Genomic DNA, 21506 nt, shown 5'->3' with positions numbered 1-21506 from the left:
CTCCGGGCACGCGCCTCCCGGCAGGCTGTGCGGCGCCGTACGCCATCATGGCGGCTCCCGGAGCAGCGGCGGCGCTGCCTTTCCCGCTCCCGGCAGGCTGTGCGGCGCCGTACGGCATCATGGCGGCGCCCGGAGCGGCTGCGGCGGCGGCGCTGGTGCAGTACGTGGTGCTGCGGGGGGACCTGGCCCGGCCGCCACGCTCGTGGCCTCTGGGCGCGGTGGTAGCGCAGGGCTGCCACGCCGCCCTGGCCGCCGCGCATGCGCACCGCCAGCACCCGGACACCCGCGCCTACCTGGAGTCGGGCGGCGCCATGCGCACCGTTGTGCTGGAGGTACCGCGGGGCACGCCGGGAGGCGCGGGGCACGCCGGGAGCGAGGCGGGCAGGGGAGATTGGCGGCCATTTTGGGGGGGGCGATGGACAGAGGCCTAATGAGGGCGAGGGCAGGGTCCTGCGCCTGGGGAGGAACAACCCCAGGCACCAGCACAGGCTGGGGCTGAGCTGCTGGAGAGCAGCTCTGCGGAGAGGGACTGGGAATGCTGGGGGACGACAGGGTGACCATGAGCCAGCAGTGTGCCCTGGGTGCCAAGAAGGCCAGTGGGATCCTGGGGTGCATGAGGAGGAGTGTGGGCAGCAGGGAGAGGGAGGTTCTCCTCCCCCTCTCCTCTGCCCTGGGGAGGCCCCATCTGCAGTGCTGTGTCCAGTGCTGGGCTCCCCAGTTCAAGAAAGATGAGGAGCTACTGGAGAGAGTCCAGTGGAGGGCTACAAGGATGGTGAGGGGACTGCAGCATCTCTCCTACGAGGAGAGGCTGAGGGAGCTGGGCTTGTTCAGCCTGAAGAAGAGAAGGCTGCGAGGGGACCTTAGAAATGGCTACAAATATCTGCAGGGTGGGGGTCAGGAGGACGGGGCCAGACTCCTTCCAGTGGTGCCCAGCGACAGGACAAGGGGCAACGGGCACAAACTGAAGCCTGGGAAGCTCCAGCTGAACCCGAGGAAGAACTTCTTCCCTCTGAGGGTGCCGGAGCCCTGGCCCAGGCTGCCCAGAGGGGCTGTGGAGTCTCCTTCTCTGGAGATATTCCAGCCCCGCCTGGCCGCGGTGCTGTGCCCCCTGCCCTGGGTGACCCTGCTTGGGCAGGGGGTTGGGCTGGGTGACCCACAGAGGTCCCTGCCCACCCCGAACAGTCTGTGGTTCTGGGATTCTGTAATCCCTGTGTGCAGGCAGCTGCCCCCCTCATGCCCCGGCCAACCTCCTCGGTCTTGCTTTGCCTCTCCCCGCAGCTCTTAACGCTTTGTCTCGCCCCAGGCTCCAGATGAAGCCGCCCTGACGGCGCTGGCCGAGACCCTGAAGCAACACAGCATCGACCACCACGTGTGGACCGAGCAGCCTGAGAACGTGGCCACCTGCCTGGCGCTCCGGCCCTACCCGAAGGACCAAGTGCACCGGCACCTGAAGAAATTCAAATTGTTGAAGTGATCAGGTGTGGGGAGCTCGGGAGCCGAGCTCACCCCGCCGGGAGGAAAGGCTCCGTGTCTCGGGAGCGCTGTGCTGATGCTCGGCAGCAGGTAGTCGTCTCCTCGCGTGGTGGTCGCAGTTACACGGGGCAAAACGGCTCTGCGGTGGGGAGGATTAAACGTTGCTCTGGGCAGAATGTGGCTGTGTGTTGCATTAACCCCACAGAATCGCAGAAGGGTTGGCATCAGCGGCGCTGAGTCTGGTTGGAGGCTGGTAACAAGTGGTGTCCCTCAGGGGTCAGTACTGGGCCCAGTCTTGTTTAACTTCTTCATCAACGACCTGGATGAAGAGTTAGAGCGTACCCTCAGCAAGTTTGCTGATGACACCAAACTGGGAGGAGTGGTGGATACCCCGGCAGGCTGTGCTGCCATCCAGCGAGACCTGGACAGGCTGGAGAGTTGGGCAGAGAGGAACCTGATGAGGTTCAACAAGGGCAAGGGCAGGGTCCTGCACCTGGGGAGGAACAACCCCAGGCACCAGCACAGGCTGGGGATGACCTGCTGGAGAGCAGCTCTGCGGAGAGGGACTGGGAGTGCTGGGGGACGACAGGGTGACCATGAGCCAGCAGCGTGCCCTGGGTGCCAAGAAGGCCAATGGGATCCTGGGGTGCATCAAGAAGAGTGTGGCCAGCAGGACGAGGGAGGTTCTCCTTCCCCTCTACACTGCCCTGGTGAGGCCTCATCTAGAGTACTGTGTCCAGTGCTGGGCTCCCCAGTTCAAGAAAGATGAGGAGCTACTGGAGAGAGTCCAGCGGAGGGCTATGAGGATGAGGAGGGGACTGCAGCATCTCTCCTCCGAGGAGAGGCTGAGGGAGCTGGGCTTGTTCAGCCTGAAGAAGAGAAGGCTGAGAGGGGACCTTCGAAATGGCTACAAATATCTGCAGGGTGGGTGTCAGGAGGATGGGGCCAAGCTCTTTTCAGTGGTGCCCAGCGACAGGACAAGGGGCAACAGGCACAAACTGGAGCCTGGGAAGTTCCAGCTGAACCCGAGGAAGAACTTCTTCCCTCTGAGGGTGATGGAGCCCTGTCCCAGGCTGCCCAGAGGGGCTGTGGAGTCTCCTTCTCTGGAGATATTCCAGCCCTGCCTGGACAAGGTCCTGTGCAGCCTCCTCTGGGTGACCCTGCTTCGGCAGGGGGGTTGGGCTGGGTGACCCACAGAGGTCCCTGCCCACCCCTACTATTCTGTGATTCTGTGAAGGTTCGGGGTGGGCAGGGACCTCTGTGGGTCACCCAGCCCAACCCCCTGCCCAAGCAGTGTCACCCAGAGCAGGGGGCACAGGACTGCGTCCAGGTCCTTAACCCCCTCCCACACCAGCACAGGCGAGCTTGAAAATGCCTCTGCTGCTTTTTAGGGGAGAACTTTCTCCCTCGAGCAGCCCTTCGAGCTTCCCGTCCGTCTGTCCGTCCGTCCCAGTGGCTGCTTTCCCCGTGCCCGGGGCTTGGCCGCAGGCACGGCCGTCTGGCAGCTCTGGTTCTCCCTGCGGATTTGGTGCTGGTTCCCCTCCCGGCACCTCTCCCACCTCCGCCCCTCGCTCCGTGGCTGCGGAGCCGCGCCGGCATCGCGTTTTCCTCCCGCCAGCCTGGCTTGTCCATGAATTTATTGGCGCTGAACCGCGTCACGAAGCCCTGCTGGGAGGCGGGCGAACAGCAGACGGCAGCATCGGCCGGCCGCGGGCCTCGTCCTGCTGCCTGGTTTACAGTAAAAATGTTTAAAATGAGCCATTGGTTTTACAAAAATAAAGTGCATTGTCAGCTAGAAGTGCGCCTGCTGCACCTCTCCCCGTCCCGGCTGTGCTGTTAATGCCACCGGCACCCCCCGCCCCGCCAGCTTCACCTTCCCCAGCGCCGCAGCTGAACGTGGGGCAGCCCGTGGGTGGATACCCCGGCAGGCTGAGCTGGCATCCAGCGAGACCTGGGCAGGCTGGAGAGCTGGGCAGAGAGGAACCTGGAGAGCAGCTCTGTGGAGAGGGACTGGGAGTGCTGGGGGATGACAGGGTGACCATGAGCCAGCAGCGTGCCCTGGGTGCCCAGAAGGCCAATGGCATCCTGGGGTGCATGAGGAGGAGTGTGGGCAGCAGGGCGAGGGAGGTTCTCCTGCCCCTCTGCTCTGCCCTGGGGAGGCCCCATCTGCAGTGCTGTGTCCAGTGCTGGGCTCCCCAGTTCCAGAAAGATGAGGAGCTACTGGAGAGAGTCCAGCGGAGGGCTACGAGGATGAGGAGGGGACTGGAGCATCTCTCCTGCGAGGAGAGGCTGAGGGAGCTGGGCTTGTTCAGCCTGGAGAAGAGAAGGCTGAGAGGGGACCTTCAAAATGCCTCTAAATATCTGCAGGGTGGGGGTCAGGAGGACGGGGCCAGACTCTTTCCAGCGGTGCCCAGCGACAGGACAAGGGGCAACGGGCACAAACTGAAGCCTGGGAAGTTCCAGCTGAACCCGAGGAAGAACTTCTTCCCTCTGAGGGTGCCGGAGCCCTGGCCCAGGCTGCCCAGAGGGGCTGTGGAGTCTCCTTCTCTGGAAATATTCCAGCCCCGCCTGGCCGCGGTGCTGTGCCCCCTGCTGTGGGTGACCCTGCTTGGGCAGGGGGTTGGGCTGGGTGACCCACAGAGGTCCCTGCCCACCCTGACCATGCCAGGATTCTACGAACGTGGGGCTGGAAGCGGGAGCCGTGCACCATTTCTCACCACTCTCCCACCCAAGCGGCGTTTCCGCGCGACGCGTGCCGGACGTGCAAAGCCGAGCGCCAGAACCCCGCGGAGCCCCTGCCTCGGGTGACTTTGGTGACCGATAACCACCCGCACGCTACACAAATCTACTTTTTCTACAGCATTTTGGCGATTTAAGACGCTGTTTTCGCCACAGAGCTCCGCACACCGGCTCATTTCCGCCTCCCCAGCGCGACGAACCGCGGTGACCGAGGGGTTCCCGGCGCGAGGACGGGGTGAGCCCCGGCATCCCCCTCGGCACAGAAACAACAAAACTTTAGCTGGCAACTCCGATTCTTTTTTTTTTTTGTTTTGTTTTTTTTTTGTCACCTTTAACTCTTGCAAATGTCAGTCAACAAAGCTACACATTTTTCCACACACCAGCGCGATTTTTAAAGATAGAGGGGGAAAAAAATCCCCCCTCCGTAGCCCCCCTCCCCCCCCATAAAAGTCAGCAGTGAATATTAAAAGCGACCCCCAACTAAAAGAGAAGAAAACAAATTTATACAGAGCTCAGAGCTATTTACAGTGACAGGCTTGAGGGGAAAAAAAATAAGCTATCTCCCAACAGAGAATTCAATTATTATTATTATTTTATTATTATTATTATTTTAAATAGTTTAAGCTACCTCAGCTGTTAAACACAATCAAAGCAGAAAGAACCGACTGCTTAATTTTATTTAATATTTAATCAGAAAATTTTATCTACAATAATTGACAGACCCCTCCCCCCATCCTTCCCCCTAAAAATTATTGCAGTTTTTTCCCCAAACTGTTCTTTTTTTGCCATTTTTTTTGTCCTTTTATTTTTTTTTTCCTCCTCCTGTTGTAATATACACGTTGTAGCCCCCTCCCCGTTTTCGCTCAGAGGCCTGAAACCAGCGTAAAACATGGAAAAAAAATGGTGGGTCAAAATACTCTGTTTTTTTTTTTTTCTTTTTTTCTTTAAAACCGACAAACTCACGATTGCTAGAAAAAGCTGATTGTACGCACAAGCGGGCCGGGGCGGAGGGGAGAGAAGGGGTTTTCTTTAAGCGTGAATAAAAAACTGGCTTTTCCCGCAGAAGTCCAGCGCCGATCCCCTTCCGTGCCCCGCGCCGAGACGTGATCAGTGACAGATCCAGCTGAAACTGAGCTTGCTCTTCCTCCTCCTCCTCCTCCTCCTGCCGCCGCCGCAGTCCTCCAGCTGCCTTTTCCCCCCTTCCGCCTCCCCGAGAAACCTTCCTCCGGATTAAGAAGCCAGCGAAATGGTTACAAAAATAAGAATCATCTGTAAGTTTGGCTCGAGAAACCGACTGTCCCGCCTCGTCGCTTCGCCGACATCCAACGCTTTTTTTTAAAAAAAGAAAAAAGAAAAAGGGGGGGGGGGAAACTAAGAGGAAAAAAGTGAGGGGGGAAAAGTGAAAAAAGGGGGAGCGGAGGGGGGAAAAAAGTGGGGGAAGGGGGAAAGGAGGGGGGGAAAGAGGGGAAGGGGGGCAAAAAGTGGGGGGAAAAAGAGGGGAAGGGGGGCAAAAAGTGAAAAGAACAGGGGAAAAAAGGGAGGGGAAGAAGGGGAGAAAAAAAAAAGGAGGGGAAAAACCCGACCCCTCCCCCAGTAAAACAAAAAAAAAAAACCAAAACCCCCTTTTTGCTCCGAACACTACGAGCTGAAGAATGGCTGCGGGTTGAGATATCAAAAATCTCAGAAAAATATATAATATATATATTTATATATCTCTGTACGTCTTCTTATTTAAATTTCACATTCCTCGAAAAGCGGTTATTCAGTCAGTAGCTGCTGAAGAAGGCTCTTCTGCTGGCCCGGCGGCGGCGGCGGCCCGGCGGCGTTTTTCGGCGTGCCCAGAGGAGCCGGCGCGTTGAGGTAGGGATCTCCTACCAGATTCACTGTACACTGTACGTCGGCAAAGACCTGAACCTGTTGTACCTGCTGGGACACAAGAGAGAAAATGGATTTAGCGGGGCCGGGGCAGGGGCCGGCGGCGGCGGATCTGGGTACTACGTGAAGTGGAAACTCACTAGAGACTTCCTCTAGTCTGGAGCCACCCCAGAGAAGAACTCTTCTGTCTTCTTGTCCTATAAAAAGAAAACCGCTGCAACTCATTCGGCTCTGCGAGGTCGATAACGTTGCTCATCCAAAAAGGGAAAAAAAAAAAAAAAAAAAAAATAATATGGATTTTTGGGAGGGGGGAAAAAAAAATTCTCCCCCCCCCATGCCCCAGCGCGGCGTCCCCTTGGTGAAGGGGGACCGCGGCGTGGTGGCCGTGCCGGTGGCGGCGAGCGAGGTGTCCAGCGCGGCTGTTTGATTAAAATGAAGAGCTCTGGGGCGTCTCGGCGACGTCCCTACGAAACCAAGGGGAAGCGGGAGGCCGCGTGTCGGCTGAGTCGGGGACGGAGCGGATCGGATCGGATCGTCCCCGGGAGCCGGAGGCAGCGGCGCTGGGCTGCGCGGTGCCGGCGGGGATGGACGCTGCCCTCGGAGCCTCCCCCCCATCCGAATTTCCTCGCTCCGCCGCGGTTGAACGTGACGGCCTGGCTGCACCGCGGCGGTGCAGCGACCATCGGCCGCTCCGGTGATGGCCCAGCCTAGGAGAGAAACCCTCCCCGCTCGCTTCGAGGGCCACTGAACACCAACACTCGGTTTATTTTTCCAGCTCAGCCCCGGCGTCACCGCTCTTCCCCGCCGGCAAGGAGGTTGAAAACGCTCGCGGCAGCGGCGTGAGCTTTGGTGCAAAGAGGCTTGGCGAGCGGTTGCCGGTGTCCCCAAGGGCTGGCCGTCACCCAACGCCAGAGGAACCGCGGCGGCTTCGACCCGACCCTGCCAACTGGGGCCGGCCCCGGGGGAAACCAAGCGTGCCGAGCCGGTACGGAGCGGGAGGAAGCCCGTCAGAACTCCTCGGGGTACCTGAGATGCGCTTAGCAGTTTCTTACTGACCTGCGCCCCATCTGCTTCTGTTTTCAAAAGGTCAGTGGAGGAAAGCTGGTTGCAGTAAAGGCCCGCGGGTCTCAGCGCCGGGTCATTTACCTGTCAAAAGCAAGATCCAGGCTCAGCCGGGGCTCCTGGACGCCGGAGAGGCACTCGCCGTCCCCCCCCCCCCGAGCTTTTGGGGGCGTTTGGGGAGGGGATGCTCAGGGATGGGGCGATCCGGGGGACTCTGCTGCCAGCGTCCTCCCTGCACCACGAGCTGCAGGGTTTTGGGGCAATCCCAGTAGGCAGCCGGGACCTGTTTCACCTTTCTGCCCACCTCCTGCGCCTTTCCCTCGAGCTGCTGCCGGCTCTGGGGGCGTCTCACCCCCCCATGGAGCACGAAACATCACCCTGCTGCGTGGTGAGACGGGTAAAAGCCGCCGGCTCAGCCCGTGCCCTGCGGCCCGCTCCGGGAGGGACCACCATCCCTCCTTGCCGAGCGCTGAGGCTGCAAGCCCCGGCCCGCAACGCTCCCATGCAAAACCCAAGCGTGTCCTCCAGCAGCCTAACGTCACCGAGACAAACCCTGGCAGCTAAAAAAATCCCAGACTCACAGCATGGCAGGGGTGGGCAGGGCCCTCTGTGGGTCACCCAGCCCAACCCCCTGCCCAAGCAGGGTCACCCAGAGCAGGGGGCACAGCACCGCGGCCAGGCGGGGCTGGAATATCTCCAGAGAAGGAGACTCCACAGCCCCTCTGGGCAGCCTGGGCCAGGGCTCCGTCACCCTCAGAGGGAAGAAGTTCTTCCTCGGGTTCAGCTGGCACTTCCCAGGCTTCAGTTTGTGCCCGTTGCCCCTTGTCCTGTCGCTGGGCACCACTGCAAAGAGTCTGGCCCCGTCCTCCTGACCCCCACCCTGCAGATATTTAGAGGCATTTCGAAGGTCCCCTCTCAGCCTTCTCTTCTCCAGGCTGAACAAGCCCAGCTCCCTCAGCCTCTCCTCGCAGGAGAAAACTTTGGTGGCACCTCAGTCTGGCCCAGGGAGGAGCTCGCCGAAGGGCTGGGGCTGTGGAAAGGTCCCACACCCAACCGTTCCCACTGCCCAGCCCCAGCTTTCCCAGCTCCGGGGGATGCACGGCGACAAACGGACCCGCTGCCAGCCGGCCAAGAGGCCTGGAGGTGCTCAGCACATCCCTGCACCCACCAAGGACACCCTGGGGTGCCGGTGGCCTCGGGCTCCAGCACAGTGGCAACGCCAGCAGAGACAGCCAGATCTTTGCCGCTCCCCGCTTCAGCCACCGGTACCCCCAGGGCCAGAGAAGCGAACGCTGAACCCCCCGGGAGCTGGCTGACCGTCCCGGGAGCGGGGCCGGCACGGCACTGACCTGCTCCGAGCACATGGAGTTCATCCCGGGCATCTGCAGCGAGTTCATCTGCATCTGTCCGGCCATGGGGTTGATGTTCTGGACGTTGGTGTTGCCTCCCGCCATGGAGACGGTGATGCTCATGTTGTTGTACATGCCCTGCTGAGCGGGCGCCGGCTGGCTCTGCCCCGCTTGGCTGAATACGCTGGGAGGGGGGGGGGACAAAAAAAAATCATTATCCAGGTGTCCATGGCCATGGGAGGCACGTTGAGGTGTGTGACGGGACTTGGAGCCCTGCGGTCCATGGGGATGGCTGGGGGGACAGGGACGCGCTGGAGGTGCTGCCCGTGGCAGGGCGGCGGGGGAGACATCCACCGTCTGCCTCTGCCGTGGCGGGGGGCTCCTCGGTGCGATGGGGCAGGGCAGGAGAAATGTGGGTGCCCAGAGAGGGCTTTGGGTGGGAGGAAGGGGCAGTCAGCTGCAAAGCCCTGGGCTGTGTGACACTGAGTTCACCCCTTCACGTTCACAGAATCACAGAATCCCAGCATGGCAGGGTTGGAAGGGACCTCTGTGGGTCACCCAGCCCAACCCTCTGCCCAAGCAGGGTCACCCAGAGCAGGGGGCACAGCACCGCGGCCAGGCGGGGCTGGAATATCTCCAGAGAAGGAGACTCCACAGCCCCTCTGGGCAGCCTGGGCCAGGGCTCCGTCACCCTCAGAGGGAAGAAGTTCTTCCTCAGGTTCAGCTGGAACTTCCCAGGCTTCAGTTTGTGCCCATTGCCCCTTGTCCTGTCGCTGGGCACCACTGGAAAGAGTCTGGCCCCGTCCTCCTGACCCCCACCCTGCAGATATTTAGAGGCATTTCTAAGGTCCCCTCTCAGCCTTCTCTTCTCCAGGCTGAACAAGCCCAGCTCCCTCAGCCTCTCCTCGTAGGAGAGATGCTCCAGTCCCCTCCTCATCCTCGCAGCCCTGCGCTGGACTCTCTCCAGTAGCTCCTCATCTTTCTTGAACTGGGGAGCCCAGCACTGGACACACCCCTTCCAGGCGAGGTGCAGCACCCCACCTCCAACAGAGCCGCCACCTCCTCCCGCCCGGCCCAGGAACCTTCTGCTCCGCGCTGCTTGGCCAGGACGGCCGAGCTGAGCTCCATGCACAGAGCTGTGACACAAAGCGAGGCATCCCCCCAGGTCAGCTTTCGGGGGACTTTTCACTCATTTCTGGAGAGCTGAAGCTCAAACCTGACTCGTGCAAAAAAGGCTCCAAGTCTGGTGACGCTGCCCGTTTGTGTCCCTGCGTCAGAGCCGGACGCGCCTTACGAGGGTCACGTGGTGACCTGGGACCACTGGTCTTCACTCAATTTATTGTCATGTTTCCTACGGGCACTTTGATGAGTCGTAATTAAGGCACTTTAATTACAAGCTAAAGACCTGCTTCATGTCTTACTCAGCACACGCGCTCATTCATCCAAGCGCTGTGGGCTGCTGTCCATCTCCGAGTGGAGGTGGACGTGAGGACATGGTGGTTTCTGGAGGACGTCGTGGTTGGACGACGAAGCCTGAGCTCAGCGCGTGTCCTCAGCTGGGTGTCACCTATGGGCACCGCCGCCCCTGCCAACACCCTACCAGGGGACTGTCACCTCAGTGTCACCTCGCCACCCTTCTCTGCTCCAGGTTACCCCCCCGCCACGCTCTTACTTGCTGTTCCCCATGGCTCCTTGCTGCCAGGTCTTCATGTCGGGCGACTGGTAGCCCGGCGTCGGCGGAGCCGGCTGCAGCATGGGGCTTTGCGCTGGCGGGAGCTGGGGTGACATCAGGGGGCTGCTGGGGCTGAGCGACGGGGCGAAGGTGGGTTCGCTTTGCTGACCCATGCCTGGGGGAGGACAGACGGCGTCAGCGGTGCCCGGCCCCCCCCCGCCAGCAGCCCCAATTCCCTCCTCCCCCCTTTGCAACCGCTCCCACCGAAGCAGAAGCATCAGCTTGCGGTCTTGGGGTTCTCTGGTTTTCATTTCGAGCAGTGGTATCGCTCGAACGCAAATATTTGAGGGATGAAGGGGCAGGGAAAACCCCCCCGTCAAGTGGCTTCCATCAGCGGGCATCACAGAATCACAGAATGGTGGGGTTGGCAGGGACCTCTGTGGGTCACCCAGCCCAACCCCCTGCCCAAGCAGGGTCACCCAGAGCAGGGGGCACAGCACCGCGGCCAGGCGGGGCTGGAATATCTCCAGAGAAGGAGACTCCACAGCCCCTCTGGGCAGCCTGGGCCAGGGCTCCGTCACCCTCAGAGGGAAGAAGTTCTTCCTCGGCTTCAGCTGGAGCTTCCCAGGCTTCAGTTTGTGCCCGTTGCCCCTTGTCCTGTCGCTGGGCACCACTGAAAAGAGCTTGGCCCCATCCTCCTGACACCCACCCTGCAGATATTTCTAAGTATATTTCTAAGTATATTTGTGAGTAGAAGTATATTCCTCTTCAGCATCACGCCCGGCTGGAAAACAGCCGGGGGGGTGATGAGATGATGCCAAAGGAGGTTCCTGCGGGGCTGCTGCAGCCACCGAGGAGTTTTCTCCGCTCATCAGCGATGGGCACTGGGCCGAGAGCCCGCGCCGATGCTCGGACGTGAAGTCCTTGGAGATGGCGCTGGCTCACCCATCTCACACGAGCTTGGTGCCCGCACGAGAGGCGGGAGCTGCCTGCGGCTCGTTTCAGCCATCTCAGCCAGGCTTTGGCCTTTTCCGGAGCGCAGTTACCTTTAAGGAAGCGCAGTTTAGAGGACTGCCTCGCCGTTCCGTTTTCAAGGAGAGAATTAATTAATTATTTGCCCAAATGCTAAATTGATTTTTTGGAGATTCAACCAGAAAAGGTCCCCTTGGCAGGTGGAGACCAGACCAGACCAGTACGCATGCTGGGCACGAAGGGTGCAGGACTGGGCTCCAGCGTCCTCGGAGCTCCCGGCTCTGCCCTCCGCCTCTCCCACCCCACCGCCGCACGCCCTCCCTCCGCAACCGACTGCCCCCCACGTACCTGATCCCGAATACTGGAAGATGTTCTGCTGCATCTGCGGGGTCATCCCGGCGCCGAACTGCCCTCCGACGCCGCCCATCATCCCCCTGTTCACCATGCTGCCGCGGTTAGCCAGCGCGGCCTCGGGGTTGGACGCCAACGGCGAGAAGGGACTGGTGGAGGTGGGAGGGTTTCCCGGGGTCGTACCGTAGTTTGGGGGGTAAGGGAACTGCTGGGGGGGTGCTTGGGGCAAACGAGCGGCTCCGATCTGTACCGGGAGCCCGGCGGAGGGAGGGAGGTTGCTGCCGAAGCTTTGCTGTCTCATCAGGATGGCTCGCTGCTGCATCAGCTGCCGCTGCCGGTGCTGCTGGCTGTAGAGCTCCCGCTGCCTCTGGGCCAGCATCTGGGCGTTGAGGGGAGGCTGCGGGGAAGGAGGGGGATGCCCTAATTAGCATCGTTACCCTCCGGTTCTGGCAAACAGCCCCCCTGGTGCAAGAGCCTCCACCCCGGGGTGCCCATCCTCGGTTGGCAAGGGAAGCTGGAAAATGCCCCGAAACGCTGTAAATCAACCCATTTTGCGCTGCAGGTTGGGGATATTAAAGCTCGGCCTCTGCACGTGCTGAATGGCAAAGCTCCATCAAGCATCCCCCAAGCCGGGATTCGGTCCCCTGGCTGTCCCCAACCCCTCCTCTCCTCCGAAGGACCCTCGTCTTGTGCCCTCGCCGGAACGCTCCCGCGCGCCGGAGCCCAGCATCTCCGACCTCAGCTCTTTCGTTTAAAAAAACCCAACCCCACCCCACCAAGCTTTTCCACCACCGTGGGCTCGTTGCCCATACGGGGTGGAATTAATCACCTTCAACAGCCTGATCCAAGCCATCAGCAGCTGAAATCGGAGCTGCAACCGTGCGGCCCCCTGCCCTGTCACTAACGCTCCCCGCTGCTTCCCGAAAAGGCAAAGGCTCCTCCGAGAAGTGGAATAAAGTCACCAGGACTCGGCTACGCTTTCCAACCTCTCCTCGTACCCAGCGGATGTTTTATTCGCTTTATTAGAAGCCAGATGAGAACTTTCGGGCCTGGGGGTTTGCAGGATCGTTAAGAAGATTCACTAGAGGTTCTGGTATTTAAGGGATGGCATCTGTTTCCTAAAGATCCTTCTTAATTAAATGTGTTAGCACATTCTTCTCTACGCAATAACGAAATCTGCTTTAAGCAGGTGTAGGAGCTGGAATAAGCGCCAAGCCAAAAAACACAACCCAGAGGAGCTCGTCTTTGCAGCCTCTGCACGCAGGAGAATTTTTAATGACGGGGAGGAGCGAGCCCGGCTGCTCTACCAGGGAGGGGATGGGGATTGACCCCCAGTTTTTCCCAGCTGGAGGACGGTGCCGCATGCCCCCCTTACCTGCGGCGTGATCTGCTGCTGCATCCCCGCCCGCATGTTGATGCCCACCGGGGAACTGGCTGCGAACTGGTTGAGGATCGCCTGCCGGTTTTGATGGATCAGCTGGAGGGGAGAGAAAAAAAGCCAGGGAGACCTTCAAAACCCCGGTGCAGGAGCTTCCCACCCGTCCGATGACCGCGGGCAGGCCCGAGGGTCCCTCCATCCCCCCTTGTCCTCCGCCGTGGGATGGGAAGGGGGAAAGAATTACCTGCTGCTGCCCCTGCAGCCGCTGCTGCAGCTGAAGTCGCAGCTGGTTGGGGGCCGTCGGGGGTCTGCTGAGCGTCTGCCGGGGTTGCATGGCCATGTTGGTGGGGAAGGCGCCGCGGGGCGGCGGTACCTGAACCGGCATGGTTCCGAAGGACGGCTTCTGCCTGACCATGCCGGGGAAGGCGCCGGGGAGGTTGGCGGTGGGAGAGGCGGAGGAGTAAGGCTGGGGGTACATGCCGGGCTTCTGCTCCATCAGGAGCGGCGGGGTGGCTTGTTGGGGCTGGAACCGCTCCGTCAGGGCTTCCAGCCCGCCGCCCTGCCGAAGGCAAAGGGGGAGGAAAATGTCACTTTGGAGCCCCACCGGCACCTGGAATCTCCTAGGAGAGCTCAGAGGGGATGCAGGACGTGTCTAGCGTGGGACAGCTCGCCTGTAAGGATGCTGCTGCAACCTCAACCCCTGTGCTGGGCTCCAGCCTGTGCGAGCGCCGAGTCGAGGAGGGCATTAATGTGCTGCCATTCAGCATGACCAGTGTGACCTGGACAGGCTGGAGAGTTGGGCAGAGAGGAACCTGATGAGGTTCAACCAGGGCAAGGGCAGGGTCCTGCACCTGGGGAGGAACAACCCCAGGTACCAGTACAGGCTGGGGCTGACCTGCTGGAGAGCAGCTCTGCAGAGAGGGACTGGGAGTGCTGGGGGACAACAAGGTGACCATGAGCCAGCAGCGTGCCCTGGGTGCCAAGAAGGCCAATGGGATCCTGGGGTGCATGAGGAGGAGTGTGGGCAGCAGGGCGAGGGAGGTTCTCCTCCCCCTCTGCTCTGCCCTGGGGAGGCCCCATCTGCAGTGCTGTGTCCAGTGCTGGGCTCCCCAGTTCAAGAAAGATGAGGAGCTGCTGGAGAGAGTCCAGCAGAGGGCTACGAGGATGAGGAGGGGACTGGAGCATCTCTCCTACGAGGAGAGGCTGAGGGAGCTGGGCTTGTTCAGCCTGAAGAAGAGAAGGCTGCGAGGGGACCTTCAAAATGCCTCTAAATATCTGCAGGGTGGGTGTCAGGAGGACGGGGCCAGACTCTTTGCAGTGGTGCCCAGCGACAGGACAAGGGGCAACGGGCACAAACTGAAGCCTGGGAAGTTCCAGCTGAACCCGAGGAAGAACTTCTTCCCTCTGAGGGTGACGGAGCCCTGGCCCAGGCTGCCCAGAGGGGCTGTGGAGTCTCCTTCTCTGGAGATATTCCAGCCCCGCCTGGCCGCGGTGCTGTGCCCCCTGCTCTGGGTGACCCTGCTTCGGCAGGGGGTTGGGCTGGGTGACCCACAGAGGTCCCTGCCAACCCCTGCCATGGTGGGATTCTGTGATTCTGTGATTAAACACCCCCTCCCCAGGGCTCCGCAAACCTCAGAGGGGTGGAAATGATGTCTCTTGGCTTGCCTGGGAGCAAAGACCAAGGGCAGGCTTTTCCCAAGTGCTGGCGGGGGGCTGTGGGGCAGCAGCAGGCGGTGCTGCCTTCCTCTGCCTTCCTCTGCCTCCCTCCGCAGGGTCTGCTAGCACTGAGCTGCTCACCTAGGCTCCAAACACCAGCGTGCCCGCTTGGACAGACCCCAGGGCTTGGAGGATCAACCTGAACGTGGGACATCGTTTGTGCTCCCTCTCCTTTCCTATTTTGATGCCGCCTCGGAGGGAGGCGCGGCCGGAAGAAGACGGTACGGCGTTTTGGGTCCCCTTCTGCACCTCGGACACAGGCCATGTCCAAGGGTGGGAGCCTCGGACCCCCGGGACTGGGAGAGCTCGTGGCAAAGCATGACTGTACTCGTGTGCTGCTCGGGGACACCCCTCGCGAGGAACCCGTGGGAGACAGGACCTTTCGGTCTACAGAAGAGCCCTTCCTATAGAAATGAGCCATATGAGAGCTGGGGGATGGCTTCCACACCAGCAAATCACGGTAAGAAGACATTCTGTGCTGCTCTAGCTTGACTCGGGCAGAGAAATGTGGTTCTTGAGCCATGAACCCCTGGAGAAGTCACATCTTGGAGACAGAATCCTTAATCCGAGTCCCACAGATTAAGAGAAAGCTGTGGTAAGAGGAAGCAAACACACAAACCACCCCCAAATCCCTGTGCCTTTGGGATTTGGTTAGATGGTGCCCATCTGGGCTCCCCAGGTCAAGAAAGATGAGGAGCTACTGGAGAGAGTCCAGCGGAGGGCTACGAGGATGAGGAGGGGGCTGGAGCATCTCTCCTGTGAGGAGAGGCTGAGGGAGCTGGGCTTGTTCAGCCTGGAGAAGAGAAGGCTGAGAGGGGACCTTCGAAATGCCTCTAAATATCTGCAGGGTGGGGGTCAGGAGGACGGGGCCAGACTCTTTCCAGTGGTGCCCAGCGACAGGACAAGGGGCAACGGGCACAAACTGAAGCCTGGGAAGTTCCAGCTGAACCCGAGGAAGAACTTCTTCCCTCTGAGGGTGACGGAGCCCTGGCCCAGGCTGCCCAGGGAGGCTGTGGAGTCTCCTTCTCTGGAGATATTCCAGCCCCGCCTGGCCGCGGTGCTGTGCCCCCTGCTCTGGGTGACCCTGCTTGGGCAGGGGGTTGGGCTGGGTGACCCACAGAGGTCCCTGCCCACCCCTGCCATGATGGGATTCTGTGATCAAAGGACCGAGGCTTGAAGGCAGGGAAGATGATACGGGAATGGTGGTGGGGAAAAATACACTGCCAAGGATCAACTGAGATGGTGGTGGGGCAAAATAAACTGCGTAAAATAAATTAAGATGGAGCTTATATGGTTCAAGGTCTGGATTCCAGGGCGTAAAAAACCAGCAGCCTGCGATGGCCAGAAACCGCTGACCTGCTGAAATGAGGCTCTTTTACTCCTCTCTCCCCAAAGCACCCAGTTTCCAGCCGCCTCCCGGTTAAACTGGGTGCGGCTGTCTCCAGCGCTTCATCCCACCATGTCCGTGGAAGCACGGAGCAGACGGTGGGTTTGGTGAGGTCGGAGTCAATCCCAAACTCTGCCGCAGGGGATGAGGACGCCTACCTGCCAATAACACATCCTGGAGGGGAACTGTCAGCACGTTTTCTTCCCAAAGATGCCTTTACGCTGACGTGCCGTTTCCCTAAAGATGTCCTCAGAGCAAATATTTCACGGAACTGTTAAAAATGTTTCTGAGGTTCGGCTGAAGCCATGGAAAAAGCCCAAGATTCCCATTAACGAAATGATCCCTGGATGGGAGCAAAGCTGGGTCGGGGTCCAAACGTGAGTGAATCCCCCCGACCCAGGTGCTCCTCGGCAGGGGAAGCCCCGGATCGGCGCGGGGATGCTTGGCAGCGGTGGCTGCTGTCCGGGGGCATCTCAATCCAGCGCTGCGATGCCACTGGAGCCTGGCCGGTGCAGGAAGGGGGTTGCTGGGGAGCTGTGCCAGCTGAGTCTGCAAAACCCTCGTGAAAAGACTGAGCTGTTGCAGCTGCATCTTTGGCGAGAGGCTCTCTAGTACGAAGGACCAGAGAAGCTCAACTCCCTGCCGCTAACTTGCCCAAAACAAAAAGGGAGGTGGTGATTTTGGATGCACGGCCTTGAGTAAAGGGACATGGCAAATACCTGACTCAGGAATCAACTCATGACAGGTCCCTCAACTCACTCCTGGAAAGATAAACGAGAAGATAGAAGAGCAGCAAGGCTGGGGAGGGGGCTGGAGAACAAGTCCTGTGAGGAGCGGCTGAGGGAACTGGGGTTGTTTCATCTGGAGAAGAGGAGGCTGAGGGGGGACCTCATCGCTCTCTCCAGCTCCCTGACAGGAGGGTGTAGTGAGAGGCGGTTGGTCTCTTCTCCCAAGTCACTCAGGGGAGGTTTAGATTGGATATTAGGAAAAATTTCTTTCCTGCAAGAGTGGTCAGGCCTTGGACCTGGCTGTCCAGGGCAGTGGGTGAGTCCCCATCCCTGGAGGAGTTCAAAACACGTGGAGATGTGGCACTTCAGGACCTGGTTTAGCAGGCAGCGGGGTGTTGGGTTAATGGCTGGGCTTGATGATCTTGGAGGTCTTTGCCAACCTTAATGATTCTATAACTCTATGATTCTGTGATTCTAAACCCTCCCAGCAGTGCAAGGCATCACACCAGGGCCGCCGAAGGGGACCGTGCTGCTGCCGGGCTTAAACGATGCAGGATCAGGCCCCGAGCAGCCAGAGGGATTCGCGCGGAGAAGCTCCTTTCTCAGGACACCGCCGTTTCTGACCAGGCTTTCCATTCTGCTCCTGGTTTTGGAAAAAGCGTGCGTGCGAGCGCTACGGGGCACGGAAAAAGCAGCCGCTCGAAGACAACCCCCAAGCGCTCCGTCTCGTTTTCCACGTCCCTCGCTAGCTCCCCTGCAGCCAGCTTTCTCCCCCCTGCCATGCCCTGTGATTTATCAAACCCCGGACCCTCTGAGCCATCTACCCCCCCCCCCCAGATATCTGCAAACGGGGGTTCTGCCACCGGAGCTCAGCTGCAGAAACCAGGGCCCCGGCGCTCTCCCGAGTAAAACAGCACCACTAAAAGCAAAAACCTCATTTTTTTTTTTTCCCTCCCTGCGGTTCACAGAATCACAGAATCACAGAATAGTAGGGGTTGGAAGGGACCTCTGTGGGTCATCTAGTCCAACCCTCCTGCTGAAGCAGGGTCACCTACAGCAGGCTGCACAGGACCTTGTCCAGGCGGGGCTGGAATATCTCAAGATACACAGATATCTACAGATACACAATCTCCCTGGGCAGCCTGGGCCAGGGCTCCGTCACCCTTAGAGGGAAGAAGTTCTTCCTCATAGAATCACAGAATCACAGAATAGTAGGGGTTGGAAGGGACCTCTGTGGGTCATCTAGTCCAACCCTCCTGCTGAAGCAGGGTCACCTACAGCAGGCTGCAGAGGACCTTGTCCAGGCGGGTCTGGAATATCTCCAGAGAAGGAGACTCCACAGCCCCTCTGGGCAGCCTGTTCCAGGGCTCCGTCACCCTCAGAGGGAAGAAGTTCTTCCTCATGTTCAGAAGGAACTTCCTGTGCCTCAGTTTGTGCCCATTGCCCCTTGTCCTGTCGCTGGGCACCACTGAAAAGAGCTTGACCCCTCGGGTTCAACCCGAGACAGCGGGGCAGCTGCGCCGTAAGCCAATCGTGACAGTAAGGGCCGCACGGTTTCATACCAGCGAGGCCATCAGATACATTCCGAGGCAGCACAGCCCAGGCTCAGGAATCCCGGGCTGTGGGAGGCCAGCTGGAAGGCTCCTCCGTGCCCTAATCCCCCCGGTGAGGTGGGGAGCCCGCCAGCTCTCCCCGTTACACGAGCCGCCCGGGGCCCAAACCGCTCGGCCGCCTCTTTGCCGGGCTGCCGGTTCTCACGGGGGATCGCGTTGGAGAAGCGAGATATTGTATTTCACGGGAACTTTTTCCAGCTTTTTTGATGGGGTTGGGAAGGGGGGAGGGAAACGGCGTGGTGTTGAGTGTCCTCTCTGAATCCGCCCCGCTCGTGTGTTCCCACTCACATCTGGCCTCCCGTTACCACCAGATGTTGGAAATCCTCCTCCACGCTCACGTCAAGCCTCAGCATCTGGCCCCGTATGCGACCACCAGGAAGCCCCAGGAGTGGTTCTCTCTTTACCTGGACCAGTTTGTCGATCCCAAGAGCTCGATCCAGCTCGGCCAGCTCCGTCTCGTCTTTGCCGCTGAGGAAGGAGACGAGCTGCTCCAGCAGGGCTTTCTCGTCGTTCCGACCCTCCGGCGTGGTGGGAGGACACAGGAGCTCGTCCAGCTGCGAGGTGATGCACTGGCTGCGGAAAGAAGAAGCCAAGAGGAGGCACGTTATGGTTTATGAAGCAGGGAAGATGCTGAGCTGGGAGATGCTGGAGCGACGCAGCCACGGGGACTCGCTCCCACCCCACCGCATCGTGCAAACCCCCCGGGACGCAGCCTCGTCCCCCGGCTCCGACGCCGGCTGAGCCCGCTCAGCCTCAAGCCCTGTGCTGAAACCTGCTCGTAAGGATGAAGCTCTCCACGAAACGAAGCCCTGGACAGCGTTTCGGCCGAGGTTTGGGAAGAAAACTTTGGTGCTTTGGCAGGCGTTGGGGAGGACAGCGGGAGGAAGAGCGAAACCTCTGCCGGCACGGAAGCGGGGAGGCTTGGATGGAGCCGGAGCAGCTGGGAGCAAAGCAGCTGAAGGCAAAGGGGAACCTTTGAGCTGCAAAAATAAGATTTCTGCAGAGCTCGCTCAGTGTTCTTTGGGAATGAGATTAATATGTAACGAGAGACATTCCAGTGACGTGACTAATTGGAGGCGATTGGATTTGCCGGGTCTGACAGGACGAAGAGAGCCGTGGCACATCACGCTGGCGGAGAGGCACAAAGGCGCGGGCTCCAACATGCCAGCGGTTCCCAAGCAGCAGACATGTTTATCCCTTTAGCTCCAGATGAGGACCAGATGTACAGTGAGGAACTGAAGCCAATCTGACCGAGACCGCCGCAGCCAACACACACGGCCTCATCCAGGGAAAAGAAATACTCGGCGCTGGGATTTCTTAAATTGCAGAGCGGGAGCGGAGAGGGAAGCGGGGAGACAGAGGTGAAAAGCAGGGGTAGTTTCACACTGTAGCCAAGGTCACAGAATCACAGAATCACAGAATAGTAGGGGTTGGAAGGGACCTCTGTGGGTCATCTAGTCCAACCCCCTGCCCAAGCAGGGTCACCCAGAGCAGGGGGCACAGCACCGCGGCCAGGCGGGTCTTGAATATCTCCAGAGAAGGAGACTCCACAACCTCCCTGGGCAGCCTGTTCCAGTGCTCCGTCACCCTCAGAGGGAAGAAGTTCTTCCTCATGTTCAGATGGAACTTCCTGTGCCTCAGTTTGTGCCCGTTGCCCCTTGTCCTGTCACTGGGCACCACTGAAAAGAGCTTGGCCCCGTCCTCCTGACACCCACTCTGCAGATATTTATAAGCATTTATTAGGTCCCCTCGCAGCCTTCTCTTCTTCAGGCTGAACAAGCCCAGCTCCCTCAGCCTCTCCTCGCAGGAGAGATGCTCCAGTCCCCTCATCATCCTTGTAGCCCTCCGCTGGACTCTCTCCAGTAGCTCTTCATCTTTCTTGAACTGGTCCTGCTACTTGATGCTTGTATAAAACCCAGTTTTTCAGTGCCAAGGACAAAGTTTGCTGCACAGGCATCGTTCTTGCGGAGGAAGGGATGGACAGGCTGCTTCCCCGCATTAATAGGCAGCCAGAGGAGAAATTCAGGTTGACAGCATCTCTTCAGCCCACGCCAGACCTCTCCCTGGACGGCCAAAGTTGGTTTATGAAGAGATTGTGATGATAAGGCAACCTTTTTGTACTAAATAAACCTCCAGCACGTCCTGCTTTGCAGCCCAATCCAGCTCGCAGAGCCCTCCCCACCCCTCCTCTCCTTCAGCTCCGTGCCACAGCGGGGTTCAGATGAGTCCCCAGGCGGGTGGCGGGGGACAGAGGAGATCCTGGACCCCATGCATCATGTCCCCGGCCATACTGGTTTCGTGTTGCAAAGGTTTTCTATCCACTACAACCCTTCAGGCTTTTTTTAAGGTGAAAACTCTGATCCTGCACGCGGCAGGGAGGAGAAATTCAGTTACTCGCAGAGCTGGTGTCAAATGCTGCTTGAGGCCCCGTAAAACATCTCCCTGGCACGGCCTCCAAGCGCTGCTCTGAAAGACTGCAGGTCTCCAGCCCTGCACAGATGTCCCAGACACCTCAGGCATCTCAGACGGCGCTGGGTGCCAGCCTTGAGGCAACCGAGTCGGGCCCCGGGTGGCATGTTTGACCTTGGGGGATTAGAGGAACACGTGTGAGAACAGCGACCTGGACTTGGTTCCAGGAGCCTTGGACCTGGCCCCAGGCTTCCCTCTTCTGCAGAAGACACAAGCACTTGGGACACGAGAGAGATGTTGGCAGTCGTCCCACTGTACCAAGAGGCAAAGGCACGGGAGGACTGGGGAAAACGGGACAATTTAAAAAGGAAGCTCCTGTTCCCCAAGACGCCCGGCGCTGGGAGATCTTGGCACCACCAGCTGCTTGCACAAGGCCAGGACCTCAGCCCACCTCCAGCTAACGTGAACCTCCCAGCGGGGAAAATCTTACAACCCCCAGAGGAAAAGCTCTGCTGGCTTGATCTTCACAAAAACACATTTCTCAGTCCTGCAGTATCTGCAGTCCAAAGGCTCTGTCTGCTCGCTCCGACTGCGGTCTCTGTTGGGTGGACGGGCAGCTGCTGGGACCATGGGCATCTCCCAGGATGAGTGTGTCCTCCCCAGCTGGAGAACATCTGCAGGTCTTGAGGACCAAAGTCCAGAGGCTTTTCCCCAGCAGAATCTCTTCTCTTGGCTGCAGTGGAAGTGGGGTTTTGTAGTCGATCACCACGCTGTGAGATGGA

At 59.5% G+C, this 21506-nt stretch overlaps 2 protein-coding genes across 3 annotated transcripts; one reads left to right on the top strand and one right to left on the bottom strand.

The window, feature by feature from the left end:
- The first annotated feature begins 31 nt into the window (after window positions 1–31).
- On the top strand, window positions 32–1673 carry PTRHD1 (peptidyl-tRNA hydrolase domain containing 1). The gene is made up of 2 exons (XM_075411237.1): window positions 32–332; window positions 1304–1673. Exons 1-2 carry the CDS (start codon window positions 48–50, stop codon window positions 1472–1474), a joined length of 456 nt encoding a protein of 151 aa, XP_075267352.1. The 5' UTR covers window positions 32–47; the 3' UTR covers window positions 1475–1673.
- Window positions 1674–4541: 2868 nt separating this feature from the next.
- On the bottom strand, window positions 4542–18800 carry NCOA1 (nuclear receptor coactivator 1). Of its 2 annotated transcripts, XM_075415081.1 has the most exons (9): window positions 18720–18800; window positions 13116–13430; window positions 12869–12970; window positions 11491–11890; window positions 10171–10345; window positions 8499–8682; window positions 7144–7233; window positions 6228–6284; window positions 6050–6135 (listed from the first exon to the last, which is right to left on the bottom strand). In XM_075415081.1, the coding sequence occupies exons 2-8, from the start codon at window positions 13365–13367 to the stop codon at window positions 6240–6242; spliced, it is 1248 nt and encodes a 415-aa protein (XP_075271196.1). In that variant the 5' UTR covers window positions 13368–13430; window positions 18720–18800; the 3' UTR covers window positions 6050–6135; window positions 6228–6239. The 2 variants fall into 2 exon arrangements, with proteins under 2 accessions (XP_075271195.1, XP_075271196.1); XM_075415080.1 differs by lacking the exon at window positions 6228–6284 and having other exon boundaries at window positions 4542–6135.
- Between the last annotated feature and the right edge of the window lie 2706 nt (window positions 18801–21506).

This window comes from Opisthocomus hoazin, chromosome 2, assembly GCF_030867145.1.
Source record: "Opisthocomus hoazin isolate bOpiHoa1 chromosome 2, bOpiHoa1.hap1, whole genome shotgun sequence".
In the NCBI taxonomy this organism is placed as follows: Eukaryota; Metazoa; Chordata; class Aves; order Opisthocomiformes; family Opisthocomidae; genus Opisthocomus; species Opisthocomus hoazin.
Note: the sequence above shows the minus strand (reverse complement) of the source record. Positions and strands in the feature narration are given on the sequence as shown.